The sequence below is a fragment of the Asterias amurensis genome, chromosome 7 (genome assembly GCF_032118995.1).
Source record: "Asterias amurensis chromosome 7, ASM3211899v1".
In the NCBI taxonomy this organism is placed as follows: Eukaryota; Metazoa; Echinodermata; class Asteroidea; order Forcipulatida; family Asteriidae; genus Asterias; species Asterias amurensis.
The window spans coordinates 3,883,697-3,899,811 of NC_092654.1; the positions used below are offsets into that span (position 1 = coordinate 3,883,697).

At 37.8% G+C, this 16,115-nt stretch overlaps 2 protein-coding genes across 3 annotated transcripts in view; one reads left to right on the forward strand and one right to left on the reverse strand.

The window, feature by feature from the left end:
• Positions 1-3,393: 3,393 nt before the first annotated feature.
• LOC139940052 (ubiquitin-conjugating enzyme E2 G2-like) lies at positions 3,394-10,274 on the reverse strand. Its single transcript, XM_071936265.1, has 5 exons — positions 10,130-10,274; positions 8,481-8,562; positions 6,917-7,035; positions 5,336-5,476; positions 3,394-3,845 (listed from the first exon to the last, which is right to left on the reverse strand). The coding sequence occupies exons 1-5, from the start codon at positions 10,170-10,172 to the stop codon at positions 3,718-3,720; spliced, it is 513 nt and encodes a 170-aa protein (XP_071792366.1). The 5' UTR covers positions 10,173-10,274; the 3' UTR covers positions 3,394-3,717.
• A 463-nt stretch (positions 10,275-10,737) lies between these two features.
• The window catches only part of LOC139939422 (DNA topoisomerase 2-alpha-like), a 38,212-nt gene continuing 32,834 nt past the window's right edge, over positions 10,738-16,115 (forward strand). Inside the window, exons 1-4 of one of the 2 annotated variants that reach the window (XM_071935298.1) lie at positions 10,738-11,157; positions 13,380-13,613; positions 14,821-14,908; positions 15,357-15,420. In XM_071935298.1, coding sequence (XP_071791399.1) covers positions 11,104-11,157; positions 13,380-13,613; positions 14,821-14,908; positions 15,357-15,420 — 440 coding nt within the window. In that variant the 5' untranslated portion in view covers positions 10,738-11,103. Of the gene's footprint in view, positions 11,158-11,292; positions 11,439-13,379; positions 13,614-14,820; positions 14,909-15,356; positions 15,421-16,115 lie in introns of those variants that run through there. The other variant, XM_071935299.1, reaches the window with a different exon arrangement.

A 16,115-nucleotide genomic window follows, 5' to 3' on the forward strand; every position in this document is an offset into this window, starting at 1 on the left:
CATTACATCAAATTAAACACCCAGACTTTCTGTTCTAAGACAGTCAAGTTTTCCCGCCCAGTTTGATACAGAAAGTTTGTCCAGGTCAGAATATCTTATTCTTTTGCGGGCAAAATCATGTTTACCTGCCCCCCACCCCCCCCCCCCCCACGACATGGAATCAGCTGGCTGGCAACACGTGGAACGTTTGACGTCATCACATTTGTCGGTGCTAAACGGTGAATGTCAATTAAGTAACGTCGTTGGTAATGTGATCTCAAGGAAACATTCATTTACCTGTACTGAATATTCATGACATGCAAAGCTTTGATGTATAGTAGCCACACCCTTGCTTCATTGTCTTCGACTTCAGTGAGTTATCATTGATTTGAATGCGTCCGCAATATCACTCGCAACACAACCGTCAACAAACAAATTCACAAGGAATAAGAAATCTCTATCTAGTTGAAAAATTAAGAATAGTTCAAATTTGAATATTGAGAACTGTAATTTATCTTAAAGGAAACATGTATCGACATAATAATAAGCAATTGCGATATGGTGAATCTGCTGTTGCTCGTTCAACAAATACTCGGGAAAAATTTCGGTTTTCTAAAAATACCGACAAAAATTTGCATTTTATGGTTCATATTTGTCTTTCGGCACCAATTATGATAAGTATGTGAATGGGACAAGCATGGAATGGTCAGATTTGAGAAATATATTTTGCTCTAGATCCATCGCAGATTTGCCCTTTGAAAACAACATAGGTAGAATAACAAACAAAGACGGCCATTTTGAAAATCTTGAACGCAGATTGTTGTTTCCCTTTAAATGACAAATCTGTGCCAGCCCTATAGCAAAACCATTTTGACATGACATTCTGTACTCTGTGTTCCAATGCTTGTGTCAATTCCCCTATCACTGTCCTACTGCATATACATTTACATGTATTAGAAAAGTCCATACATAAAGTTGATGACGAACTATCGCACAAATTACAAAGCAGGTGCTTTGTAATTAATATGGGATGTCATATGATCGACCGCATCCATGTTGACTTGTTCGAAGTAGGTTGAATCAGGAAGCGCGTAATTCTCAGGCCAGAATCTCTAGTTATTATGTTGTAAACATGACCTGTTCAAAGGTTGGAAGACGTTTCACTCGATCGTACAAAGTCCATTTCACACGAGAGTAATTTAGCAAGGGTCCCTTGCTAAATTGTAGCATGGTTGTAAAACTTTACAAAATGTACATCATGTGAAAGGACAACAATTTGTTCTACTGTTCAAGTTCTCTTGCAAAATCTTGTCATCGATTGCTAAATTTTACAACCTTGCTAAAACTATTGTTTTTGAGAAATGCTTTTTGATACCAAATCAATCAAAAGATATCCAGAGGCAATTGTAAATTGCGCCAATTAGAACTTGCCTACAATTCTTTGTTTCTTTTGTCTGATCTAAAAAGACTCATGTGAACGGATAAGGTTATGGGTTTTTATTTTTTCCTTTCGAACATCACAAAACATTTTTTAAAGATAATAATCGACTATAAAATGTAAACTTGCTGTACAAGCTATTCGTTTTGGTTTTTACCCATATACACCGATGTGTGTTAGCACTGTATACTCAGTACTTACCCGAGTTCTGTGAAAAAAATCACAGGCATATTACTCGGGTGGGATTCGAACCCATGACCTTTGCAATTCTAGAGCTGTACACCCATAGAGGAGTATTGGTTCTGAAAAGGAGCCTGTATTGTCTCGACGTTTCGAACAGTATACTCTGCTCGTCTCCAGGAGAATGTTTGATTTTTTTTAGCCACCCTAAATTTCTCAATCCAATTGACCTTTTTAGTGAAAAGTGCTTTGGAGAGGTTCAACACCAAACTATAACAGAACCCTGAAGGTGTAATATGGAAAACTTGAGTCATGTCGGAATGTGGTATATGCATGGGCGCCATTTCAGCAAGCAAATTTCATTATTGAAAGCAATGGTAATTGTCTGATTTTGTTCCATCAAAAGAGTTGCTTGCTAAAATGGTGTCCAGTGCACATTTCATATTTCAGCTCATTTTTGTTTCTTTGGTGCTCCATAAACTTCATTCAAAACTTCCATCATACGAGACACGTTCCTTTTCATTGTGAAGCTACTTCCACGTTATGTACCATGAGTTACTGCCGACCAGTAAACAATTATAAGTAAACTGGCTTATACCCCGAAGACGGTTCTTTGAAATGAATCAAACCTAAACAAACATATCAATTATTATAAAAAAACAAAAATGTTTAATATCAGAATGGTTACCTCAACCAATTTTTGACAATAAAATGGGTTGAAAATAATAATAAAATTCCTAAACACCATCTTTGCAATATATGTAAACCAATTTTTTGGGAGATTGGTTTGTAATCCACAATGAAAAAGTATAACCCAGTTTTGCTAGTACATTTTTGTATACTACTATCACCTACCCTCTTTGAATCAATCAAAATAATGTACCTCTTTGAGTCAAGATAATGTACAGATATATTGATGATTTATTCCTGTTTTAGTAATCTTTGACCCCAAGAAACACTTGATAAGGCCTACTGTACCACCTTACTATACAATTAAAGGCACTGGACACCTTTGATAATTGTCAAAGACCAGTCTTCTCACTTGGTGTTTCTCAACATATACACAAAAGAAACCTGTGAATATTTGAGCTCAATCGATAGTGGAAGTTGCGATACAATATTGAAAGAAAAAACAACCTTGTCACACAAAGTTATGTGCTTTCAGATGCTTGTTTTTGAGACCTCAAAATCTAATTCTGAGGTCTTGAAATCAAATTCGTGGAAAAAGTACCTCTATCTCAAAAACTTCTACTTCACAGGGAGTTGTTTCTCACAATGTTTTATACAATCAACAGCTCCACATTACTCATTACCAAGAAAGGTTTTATGCTAGTACTTATTTTGAGTAATTACCAAGTGTCCACTGCCTTTAACCAAAAATATTTTTAATTTGAATGACATCATTGTCCGCTAACGTTCAGTCATTTTCATTGTTAATTTCAAAAACAGCGTCCTGTTTAACAGGAATTCTTTAAAATAATTATATAAACACAATGAAAAGTTTACATGGAATATTATAAAAGACTTATTTCCATCTATTCGACAAGATTGAAAGGTCATTGAAGGAAAGAAATTCAGGCCTCGATATAGCACTAGCCTCCAGCTCCTAAAAATTTGCTGAAGTGCCCTGTGCCTCTACCACTTAATCTTTGATCTTGTCTCTGTACCGCAAAATTAAAGTCTCTTCTCAAAACTTATCTTATGTCACAGGTTTTCAATGACTAATTTTGTTGTGTCTGTTTTTCTTTGTGTTGTGTTTTGTTTTCGTTTTGTTTTTGGTTTTACTGCGCCTTGAACACCCAGCAGGGTGGATATGTGCGCATTACAAATCTTATTATTATTATTATTGTTATTATTATTATTATTACTGTGGTTCTACTGTCCCTCTGTAATTTTGCTGATTTTTTTTAGGTCCAAAAAAATCGGAATCAAACCTGGGAAGAATATCATGCCTGTCTATAATTGTACTCAAGTATTCAAGTATAGAAGTGTATGTATCACTTCTAAAAAGACATTGGCTCCAATAGGGCAAGTGAGTAAATATATAGTATATTATTATTTTGTTTTAAATCTATGTACATAATAAATTTGTTTTCAATGCCTACCTACAATTTAAATTTTCAAGTGGCTGATGCAGAGATTCCAAGGGACTTACGAACGATCCCTTTTGCTATTTTATCAAATTTGTCACGTTCGTCTCGCCACATCTTCGAGGCGTCTACATTTGCCCCACTTTCATCATTTGGTTCTGAAAAAAACCAAAAACAAAACAAATTATGTTAAAGACAGTGGACACTATTGGTAATTGTCAAAGACTAGTCTTCACAGTTGGTGTATCTCAACATATGCAAATAAAAAAAAAAACCTGTGAAAATTTGAGCTCAATCGGTTGTGAATTTGCGAGATAATTATGAAAGAAAAAACACCCTTGTCACACGAAGTTGTGTGCTTTCTGATGCTTGATTTTGAGACCTCAAATTCTAAACTTTAATTACTTCTTTCTCGAAAACTACGACACTTCAGAGGGAGCTGTTTCTCACAATGTTTTATACCATCAACCTCTCCCCATTACTCGTAATCAAGTAAGGTTTTATGATGATAATTATTTTGAGTAAACCAATAGTGTCCAGTGCTTTAACAATGGGGACTTTTAAAAGTGGAGAATACATTACAGGTCTCTAACCTTAACATTAGAAGTGTCGTGGCCGAGGGGTTAAGAGCACCGAATTCAAACTCTGGTGTTGCTGATCAGCAGAGTGTGGGTTTGAATCCCCAGCCGCGACACTTGTGTCCTTAAGCAAGACACTTAACCATTGCTTTGCCTTCGGATGGGACGCTAAGCCATTTGTCCCATGTGTTGTGTAACGCACGAAAAGAACCCAGTGTACTTATCGAAAAGAGAAGGTGTTCACCCCGGTGTTCCTGGCTGGATTGGCGGCATAATGCGCCACAGCACCTTGTAAATCATAACATGGTGCTATGTAATAGGAGTGGGTCTCACAATTCAAACTTAGTCCCATACTTTGCATAAAATACTGTATGTTTCAGCGCTTTGAGACGCCCATCCGGTGTATAAAGCGCTATCTAAATATTGACTATTATTATTATTATTATTAGAGCCTTGTAATTTCTTTTCCTTTTTCATAAGGGCTTTTGGAAAATGGGTGCATCACAAAATCAAATTTGACCTTGAAGTCCCTCTTGAAGAACTACCACCAAAAGCATCCTTGAATACATACATACAAATACTTATAAAGGCATTTATAGAGTGCCACTACATCAAGAACGCAGCGCGTTAGATAGGGTATAACTTTTTGATACACTTCTCGAATTTGCATTCAACAAATCTGATTCTCTGATTGATAAGGGGGGCATGGTTGGCTTGTGTGTAAATCTCGCCTCTCACCAAGGTTACCCTGGATCTATACCTAGCCAGGGCCATATGGGGAGTGAGTCGTACGTTAGCTGCGATGATTCGTCAGGATGATTAGCCTCCCAAACTATACGGTGAGTGCATTCCAGGGGCCGATTTCACAAAGCAATATAATTCATCACAAGATAAATTTTCAGTATCACCACAGTGATTTGTATTGTGACATCACACTTTTCTTAGCAACTACGATTGATTTGCAGTCATGATCAATCTTAGATCTTTGTGAAATCAGCCCCAGGTATGAGGTGCAAAATAAGAAAAGGTGCGACTTGATGCAGACTTGAGAAAGCTTGAGCGGTACTTACCTGCTAGCATACTGACAACTGAGAGTAGAATCTTCTCTACACTCTGCACCGGACTCCATCTCTCAGCACTGCTCTCATATCCCATAGGATCATCCCCTGGTGCGTGTAGAATGGATATACACACTCTACCATCGGCATAGACTATCAAGATAAAAATTACATGCATTAATCCAGGGTCGAGTGAGTCACCCACCAGGGGCCGGCTTCACTAACAGTCTTAAAGGTATTGGTTTTGCATCGGGGATAAAGAATATAACTTGTGGTTAACCTTGCACCAATTTGTATTAAGCATTGTATACTCAGTACTTTCCCGAGTAAACACATTGTCCTTAATTTTGGTTATAACAACTGTCATCAGCTAACCCAGGGTTACGGTTAGGAAAAGACAAATCACTAGGAATGCCGTAGCATATGGGTAAAAGATTGGTGGAGTTATTCACACATTGTGTAAAGACCCTACCACACCCAAATAACAGAATATGGGTGTTATTGACACATTGTGTAAGGCCCTACCACACCCAAATAACAGAATATGGGTGTTATTGACACATATTGTGAAGACCCTACCACACCCAAATAACAGAATAGGGGTGTTATTGACACATATTGTGAAGACCCTACCACACCCAAATAACAGAATATGGGTGTTATTGACACATCGTGTAAAGACCCTACCACACCCAAATAACAGAATATGGGTGTTATTGACACATTGTGTAAGGCCCTACCACACCCAAATAACAGAATATGGGTGTTATTGACACATATTGTGAAGACCCTACCACACCCAAATAACAGAATAGGGGTGTTATTGACACATATTGTGAAGACCCTACCACACCCAAATAACAGAATATGGGTGTTATTGACACATCGTGTAAAGACCCTACCACACCCAAATAACAGAATATGGGTGTTATTGACACATATTGTGAAGACCCTACCACACCCAAATAACAGAATATGGGTGTTATTGACACATCGTGTAAAGACCTTACCACACCCAAATAACAGAATAGGGGTGTTATTGACACATTGTGTTAAGGCCCTACCACACCCAAATAACAGAATATGGGTGTTATTGACACATCGTGTAAGGTCCAACCACACCCAAATAATAGACGGGAGTTATTGACTGTCGTGTAAGGCCCTACCAAACCCAAGTAACAGAGTATCGGAGTTATTGGCACATTGTGTAAGGCCCTACCACACCAAAGTAATAGAATAAATGAGTTATTGACATATTGTGTTGGGTCCTACCATACCCAAATAACAGAATATTGGAGTTATTTACACTTTCGGTGCGTTCGATTAGCTTCCCTGTGTCGACCCCTCGGTTCTCATTTGGGTGAGCCCCTAAAAAGAGCTAACAGAACGATCACTCACCCTCTCATGGTGACGTCATGCACCTAAGGCCAGCCCCAAGTGACTTATCAACAAGCAGGGCACTTGGGGCTGACCCGGGTGAGCCCCTGGAATGACTTCAAAGCTATTCCAATGTACCGGGGGCCAGACCAGGGTCGACCCGGGGAAGCTAATCAAACGCACCCATCCCTACCACAAATGTAAGAATATACTCACTATTTGGGTGAAACATCTCACTCTTAAACTTCATCTTCGGTGGATTGAGCGGATAGTCAGGAGGGAAGACAAGCTGTGCCTCGAAAACACCGCCTTCAAAACATGTTCCTTCCGGGCCACTGTACAAGAGTGGAAGTACATTGGTCAATATTACAAAAAGAGCAAATATACATTTTAAAATGTAAAGCACCTGGAAAGACTTTTGCAATTGATTTGGTGCTATAATGTGCTTCATTATTTTTAATTATTATTATGATTTGTTTTAAGGCGATGTGCAGCTTTGGTGTTCTAGACTGGCTCCCATCGCTGATAGGCCTTGAATCTCATCATTGAGAGGTCAAGGTCTTTTGACATTTTGCAAAGGTCACTGTGTGGGCCAGTAGTTAGACTGCAGGACTTAGTGTCACAAAGTTGTGGGTTTGAATCCTACCAAGCTAACCTAGCTCTAGCAACTGAATAAAAATGTATTGATTTGTGCAATTCATAATCATAGAAGTTAAACGAATGAGAGAGAGATTGCCAGTTTTGCAGTTGATCTCTTTGTGGGAGTCAGTTTGCCCAAATCCCTTGACGGGAAGATCATCTAAACAAACAAACAAACAAACAAACAAACAAACAAACAAACTTCCATTTGACAATCTTAAAGACTTTTGCAGGGGCACCAAGGCCAAGAGCCCAAGACCGCCTAGCTCTTGGTTTCCTTGTATTGTAACTCTTTATTTCCTCATTTGTTCATTGTTTTTAGGTGAGCTTTTTTACATTCAAATGTGCACTTCCAAATAATCTTGCTACATATAAATAGGTTTTTCTTAACATATACATATTTATTTTGTTCTTAATATTTATTATATTTTCCAAAGTTCATCTTTTCTGTTTTTACATGTTTGTTAAAGATTCTATTGCTATTTTAAGATTGGATTGATAGGCTTTCGAGTCACAGTAGTTAGGCTCACTTTTATTAATCCTGGCCATCTTAGAATGGGCTTGTCCTGTCTGTTTTTATAATTGTCTTGCTTGATTGCCAGTGCTCTGTCTCATTCAATCTTTGGTTTACAATTGTTCTACATGTAGGTGTCATAAGTTTACATTCGTCGTTTCTCATACTGTCATATTTCTTTAGTACGGTAATATTGTATCTTGTACTGTTTGTTGAAATCTTGGCCGAATAAATAATAATAATAATAATAGGCCTGCTCTGTTTCACGGAAAGTCAGTTGGTCTGCAATCAACCACCGATTTCTTTCTGTTGTGGTATTCTGGGCTCCAGCTTGTTTTTATGGGTAGTATGTAATGATGTGAGTGCAGGCAATACAATTGATGATGTATCGTAATGACTGATAGAAGAAGGAATAAAACTAAATAAATAAAATTTTTTTAATACAATTTTTGTCTCGAGGGCATCCATGAAAAGTAGTGCTGGGCACTGATTGGAGATTACCCTCAATTAAGGATGACTTAAATAAATAAATAAATAAATAAATAAACAAATCCCGGCCTGTAGAAATAAACAGGGAAGGAAGGGAAACAACTTGTTTTTTTTGACAAACCTCTTATATTTACTTACGTGATCATGGCTTCCCATTCAAAAAAGTTATCTTCATTTAAAGGTCCTGCAATAATTCCCTCTGGAGGATTTATTGTTAGTTCTGCAAGAAAATGAAAATAACCACAAATTGTAAAACAATAACTTGTAGTACTCCTTCAGCAGTTCCATGAGGATCTGTAGACCTACTAACCAAAGTTGTTTTCAAAGAGACTACTTATTGATGAAAAGTATTATCTTTCACAAACTACAACAGATTTATTTGTCCAACTCCAAAATAGTATAGGTTTAAACATAGAGCAAGGATTAACGTCTATGAGTATGATTATGAATTGCATATATCAAATAGAAATTGTGATTCAGTAACTAGACGACAATGCTTATTCTGATTGTGAAATCAGCGGTTAGCCGGGGGATTCCAACCCACAACCTTGTGATTACTGATTGCAAGTCATGCTTTCTCTCCAGCCACTTGACGGTCAAGTTGACCACTCCGCATTTTAATAAACCTGGACCTGGGCTTGATTCCCCTATTTAAATTAAATAATGCTTCACTGCATTTCAGATTTACCAGCCATCAGGCCATGCCAGTACTGCTCAATCATCATTAACATTTCCGTGTCATACATTACATGGCCAGGGCTGTATGCTTCTTTTTTGAAAGGGCAAGGGCACCAAGGCATTTTCTCTTTGGCAGAGGGCACCCTATGAGGAAATTGTAAATTTCTACTTGAGCACTTCAAGGGCACCAAGGCAATAGCAAGGGGCAACGAAGGCAATCGCCTTCGTTGCCTCCGTGAAGTATCAGGCCTGCATGGCAGTCATGAGTAATGACACTAGTTAACTTATTGTTTATTTAAGACAAGTTAATTATTTAAACTACAATATATTTTTATGATAAAATTGTACTAAAAAAAATAATTTTCATGAAAAAACAATCTTAATTTAGGCCTAATAAATAGGGGAATCAATGTGTGGTGAAGAGGTTTTCAACTAGTGGTTTAATCCCAATGAGGCCTGGTTCTTGATAATTTTACCGAGACGAAGTCGAGGTAAATTATCAAGAACCAGGCCTCAGTGGGTTTAAACCACTAGTTGAAAATCGATTCAACACACTTTGATTCCCATTCATAAATACCTTTTCGGTCAAAAACATCAATACTTTTTTGTCAAAAAGTAAACTTAAATGCAAAAATTATAATTGTTCAATGATTTCTTTCAACACAACACCCCTCCAGCTATGAAATGGTAAAGCCCTCCGCCGCCCTCCGGTAAACAACACCTTTTAAGGGAATGAAGTGCGCGTCGTGCGTATCGCGTGATGTGGCACAACTGTTTCAGCCGTTGCTCTCGACCAACAATAGGATTAGGAATGAAGAAGCTGTCTTAAGAACAGGTGCAAGCTCGCGTGTCACGCCCATGTTTCAAAACTTTTTACTGGTCATAAACAAAGGTTTATACACACCCATGTAATGCGCTCGCCACCAATAGGAATAGCGAAACTGTCTGAGGTATTTATGAGTTGACAATCAATGACTTACCCTCATTATAAATTTAATTTGTACAATACAATTTAACAATTTAATAAAAAATAGGCCTATCTATTTTCTATGTAAATTTAAAAAAAAGTTAATTCAATAATTCTATTTATTTTAATAAGAACAACCCACGTTTATACTCAGCCATAAGGCGTTTCAATGCTGCCCCAGCCATGATGTAAGTTCAACAAATATTGTGAGAAAACCTAACTTGTGCAGCCACTGTGATCTCACATTATAACGCTGCCTTTGCATGAACCGAAGTGTCAAGAAAAAAAACATGAATTATAACACACAACAAATAACTTTTCTTTGACACATAGGTTACAAGTAGAAAAGAGGGACACCAAAAATAAGAGCGGTAATCTGTTTTGAGATGAATGATATTTAACTCCGCCCCCTCACCCTACGCCCTATCTAGTTTACGCAAATGCATTTAATTTAGTCTGGTTATTAGACTGAGCTCAAAAATTTCGCCTAATAGCGTATCATGTAAAAGGTACAAGACAACACTTAATAAGCTGAGGTAGCTTTTAAGAGACACTTTTTAATTGGCTGTTAGAATCTAGAGGTTTGGCCTTAAAAGTTGTATCAAAATATATGTTTGTATTATTTTAGATTAAAAAAATATACGTAGCATAAAATTTTTGATACAAAAATCCATTTCATGCGTATTCTTGAAAACAAAATCACTTTATTGTAAAACAACACACTTACTTTCAATTTGTGGACTGTCCAATTAAAATCTACGTGTGAACTGGGGGCAAAGGCAGAAGTCTCGCGAAATTCGGAAGAAAATTATTCTGATCTTTTCTCCAATTTAGTTGTCTAAATAATGAGTATTTGTCAAACTTTAGTGTAAAATCAATATCTGTGGTAACCATTTTATGTCGTATTGAATCTCGCAATCTTGATGAATTTAGCAAGGGTTGTTTTGTGAATTTTGTCGGGCGAAAAAGTCACGCTTTCGGAACACAGTTTTGCCTATGTGAATGTACGTGTTGAGAACAATGACAACATTTTGAGTTCGGTTTTATTTGTCTACTGGTTTATTTAATCAGTGAACTCAACAGCAAGAAACATTCCGCATTTCCACTACTCAAAACATGTCATCTGAGACTGGCGCTGGAGACTCCGATCAAGCTGGTTTGAAGTGGGTGGTAAGTTGAAAATCGGTATATTTTTAATTTATTTTTTGAATATTTTATTAATTTGTCTTGCACTTTTGCGAGAAAAAACGAGATTTCGTAGGGTTGACGTTCACGTGACCTCGATGTGAGAATGCGATTGGATTGTTTTGGCGGAACGGGAGATTTGAGTTCCCGCCGGGAGATTTCGTACTGGCGACTGGATTTGAACAAAACGTCTGTATTTTTTAGAGGGTTTTCTATGTGATATTTCGTATTCTGGTTCAAAAATGACGACCAGTCAACCATTGAAGGTACGTTGTGCTAATGCTATTAGTATACTATTATTTACTATAATTATGATTTAGATAACCTGCTACATTTTACTTGTTGAGTGTTACTGTTATTATTAATTCAATTTTCCAAACATTTAATTATTTAATTTAATAGTTAAATTACAAATCAGAGTCAGACACATGTCAAAAATGAAATAACCTTTTTGAGTTTTAAATACCTTTGAACAAACGTTAAATGACATAGACATTGGCCAGTCCCTTCCGCTGTTTACAATGAATAGAGTTCAGTCAATGGTGCCTGATCATATCGTGAAAAAAACAAGAAAATTCAGATTTATTTATATGTTTTGAAAATTGTAACTTTTTGTGCAATGGCAGGGGGTAGGTTAGGTAGTATGTAATTTTTGGTTTTTGCAACCATATTCTTGCTACTTGTCACGAAATATTGATGCTGTATGACGATGATGATGCAGTTGCAGGTGAATGCTAGTCAACTCGGCATCAGTCCATCCAAAGCAACTATGAAGTCGCCCCCCTAGCAAAGTTGCACCCACAATTAATTGTCAATCTCGGCAAGAAGTTGATCACACTTGTTCTACATTACATTAGACTGGGCCCCTGCCACTAGATCCACTTATTCCATTGGATACAATGATTATATCATTTGATAAACATGCCATGGCATATAGATACCCAAACAGTCACTGCTGTCACGTCCGTAATAGAATTTGACTGCCTATCAAATAATGAGGGTAGGTCAAAGGTGAATACACGCTGGTCTCGAGGCAGGTCTCTGGCATTATTCACGGGAATCGAAGTGTCACATCAGATGTTCAGGCCAGTTCTACGTATTATCTAGTCATGGTGAAAGGCTTTTTCGCTTTGTGTCATCATAATTTTTATCGCTAGAGGGCGCTGTCATCTATTGAACTACTTGGATAATACCCCCCCCCCCCCCCCTCAGGGGAAAAGTTGTGATAAATCAAACCAAGAACTAAAGTCACGCAAAGAGACCTCACTCAATTTGCGCACACACTTCAAGAAATTACCCAAAAGTTGCTATGCATTCCGTATGCGCACACATGCTGACATGTCAATCAGTATGATGTTTAAAACAGAAGCATGATCCTGCAATTTATTTTTGGAATATAGCTAAATCCATAGACCTTTCGCAAATACTGGGCACGCGTAAAGCTCGGAATTGGGTGCACTGTGGTGTAGCTGGTGATCAAATTTTATCCATATCTATCCCACAATGCACCTCACTCAACAGTCTGCGCTTGCGCAATGGTATTTGCGAAAAGTTCAAATTTTGCTTTATACCCAGGACTTGCACTGAATTCAAGTGAGTCATCACAATGTGGTGTTTGAATCTCGGCCCTGCACTTGTGTCCTTGAGCAAGTCACTGACAATAACCATAATTGGCATTTATTTCCTGCCTTATTGATCCTGCTGAGTCATGAAGTACATGTAGAAGTAGAAAACTGGATTTAAGATCAGGGCCCAATTCATGGCTCTGCTTACCGTAAGCACAGAAAATTCTCTCTGCAAAATGAAGACTACAAAAAAATTGGACTGCAAAACTTTCTAATAGGACTTTGTACATGATAACTTATGTATGAGGTTCATGAAGACGAAGGTGTAACAAACCTCACAGTTCTAGCAGTAGTAAAGCTGAGGGTCATGTGTGTTGTAATAAAAGTTAGTAACAACCAGGGTTGTAGCTAGACCAATTTTAGTGGTTGGCATTAAATCTAAATTTTTGGAAGTCTACTGAGGGTAAGGGGATCAACAAAATTATTAAATTTGTTTAATTATGGGTCATTATTGCTGAAGTGTGGCCAGGTTTCCGGACTGTTTCCTGAATCCCTTGCATTAATGCTTATTTAATTGCTGAACAGGCATCATCTTGAATCTGTACATGAATTTATTTATTATGATTTTTTTTTTTTTTGCAGAACCTTTTTGAGAATATGAATTCGAAGGAGGATGCCAAAAAGAAGAAGAAGCCTACTGGGACCAAGAAAGCAAGCAGCAATGCCCTCCCACCAGATGAGGGCACTCCGGACAGGAAACCCCCGAAGTCTGATCAGCGTCTCTCCGTCGAGCGCATCTATCAGAAGAAGACTCAGCTGGAGCATATTCTGCTCAGGCCCGACACATACATTGGATCAGTCGAGCCAGTTTCACAGGTAAGGGTTTTAGATAAGATTTGAAGATTCAGAGATGTAGTCTGTATCCGCCAAAATGTATTAGGTCTGACTGACTCCTTAAGATCAGTCATGGGTCTAGTTTCATAGAGCTGCTTAAGCACAAAAACTAGCTTAGTACAACAAAATTATGCTTACCAGAATAAGGTTACCAGCCAAACTACAAAGTCATGTGTTAAATTTGCCTCTGGTATCTGGCTTATTTCTGCTAAGCAGAAAATTGTTGAGCAATATTTCTGCTTAAGCAGCTCTATGAAATTGGGGTCCTGAAGGTCAAGTCATCCGGGAGGTCAGGTTTAAACGGTGTGATTGATGATGATTTGATTTTGAATTTAAGAGATGTATGTTTATTTGTTGTTTCGCTGGTTGCCCTTTTATTTTGTTTTGTCCCCAAACCTATGTGTGTATTAGCTGAAGTACCCATCTATGGATACATTTTCTCTTGCTCAACTGGGCCATCTGGGTCCAATTTCATAGAGCTGCTAAGCAAAAGAATTTGCTTAGCATGAAATGTTTGTCTTGATAAAAACAGGATTTCCCAACCAAATTTCTACGTGATTTTTAAGATAAGCATACAACAGCTGAATACCAGTAACTATAGGAAATGGTAGGCCTAATTCTGTTTTTATCACGGAAGAAATTTCATGCTAAGCAAATTTTTGTGCTTAGCAGCTCTATGATATTTGGCCCAGGACTGGAATTACATGTAGGCCACAGAGGCCATGTTGTCCCTTCAACACTTTCCCATAAACTCTAAAATTTTACAATGAAAAATGCCCTATGCAGTATGAAAATGGCCTTGCCCTCTCAAATATGAAATGGGCGAAGCCACAAAATTACATAGGAGACGGTGGAGACTAAATCCACAGCACATAAGCCATGAGGTTTCCAAAAAACACCAGCCCTACTAACAGAATAAATATGTGCTCCCAATGCCAGCTTTAAAGATATGGTAGCGTGTGGCAAAATGCAGGCCTGGAATTACACGGATGCCATCGCCTCTGGTGCCCTTGCTTTTGCCTTGGTGCCCCTTCAAAAGTTCCCCATAGCTTTGTAAGATTTTTTAGTGTAAGTGCTCTTTGCAAAATGAAAATGCCTTTTGCCACTTGCAAGATGAAACTCCAGGCATGAATCTGTACCCGATTACAGGAGAGTTAACAAAGTTGTTTTGTGTTTTTAATATATTCAGACAATGTGGGTCATAGATGATGGAAATCTTGTAAACAGAGAGGTCACTTTTGTCCCCGGACTGTACAAAATCTTTGATGAAATCCTCGGTGAGTAAATATAATTGTACAGACTCTGATTATGGTGGTATGCCTGAACCCATGTATGGAATTAATCAGTTTACAAGTGCCTTCCTCAGTCCTGCACCATTCCGTTTCTCAACACCAAAACTGTTGGGCTCTGCTTTATGGTGGTATGCCTGGGCTCGATTGCACAAAGCATGGAGATTCATTTAAGATGATTTGTCAGTATTATTACCATAGTGATTTGTATTGTTGCACAGCCACTACGATTGATTTGGAGTTGAGATCAATCTCAGCTCTTTGTGAGATTGGCCCCTGATCCCACGATATCGAAATTAGTTTATTAGCGCAACCCTCAATCCAACAAAATTTAACAAATCATTCAGTTGGATTCTGAGGGGCTGGGTGTTGGTTTGGTTTGATTATCTAAACAGCGAACAAGTTTTTAATATCATTTTCTGATCTTTGTTTACAGTGAACGCTGCTGATAACAAACAAAGGGATCCATCTATGAATCTGATAAAGATCACGATCGACCCGTAAGTTTCAAGCATTTATTTTTATTTGACAGATTATTTTCAACTAGTGGTTTAAACCTGCCGAGGCTTGGTTCTTGATAATTTTACCGAGGACGAAACAACAATTAGTATGAACATGATTGTGTAAGAAAAAAGTGACGCCATACTCCAAAATTAGGCACTCCTATCAAGGGGAGGTTTTGCCTTAAAGCAGTGGACACTGTTGGTAATAACTCAAAATAATTATTAGCACAAAACCTTCCTTGGTAACGAGTAATGGGGAGAGGTTGATGGTATAAAACATTGTGAGAAACGGCTCCCTCTGAAGTGCCATAGTTTTCGAGAAAGAAGTTATTTTCCACTAATTTGATTTCAAGACCTCAAGTTTAGAACTTGAGGTCTCAAAATCAACCATCTAAACGCACACAACTTCGTGTGACAAGGGTGTTTTTTCTTTCATTATTATCTCGCAAGTTCAACGACCAATTGAGCTCAAATTTTCACAGGTTTGTTATTTTATGCATATGTTGAGATACACTAACTGTGAAGGCTAGTCTTTGACAGTTACCAATAGTGTCAACTGCCTTTAAAACCTCTGAATACCTATTATAAAGAGACCAGCATCACAAATACTCTTCAGTCTCCTGATGATGACTAGAGCAGGGTAGTCATAACATTAAGACCAATTGAGAACTCATTCCGAAATGTACTCCACA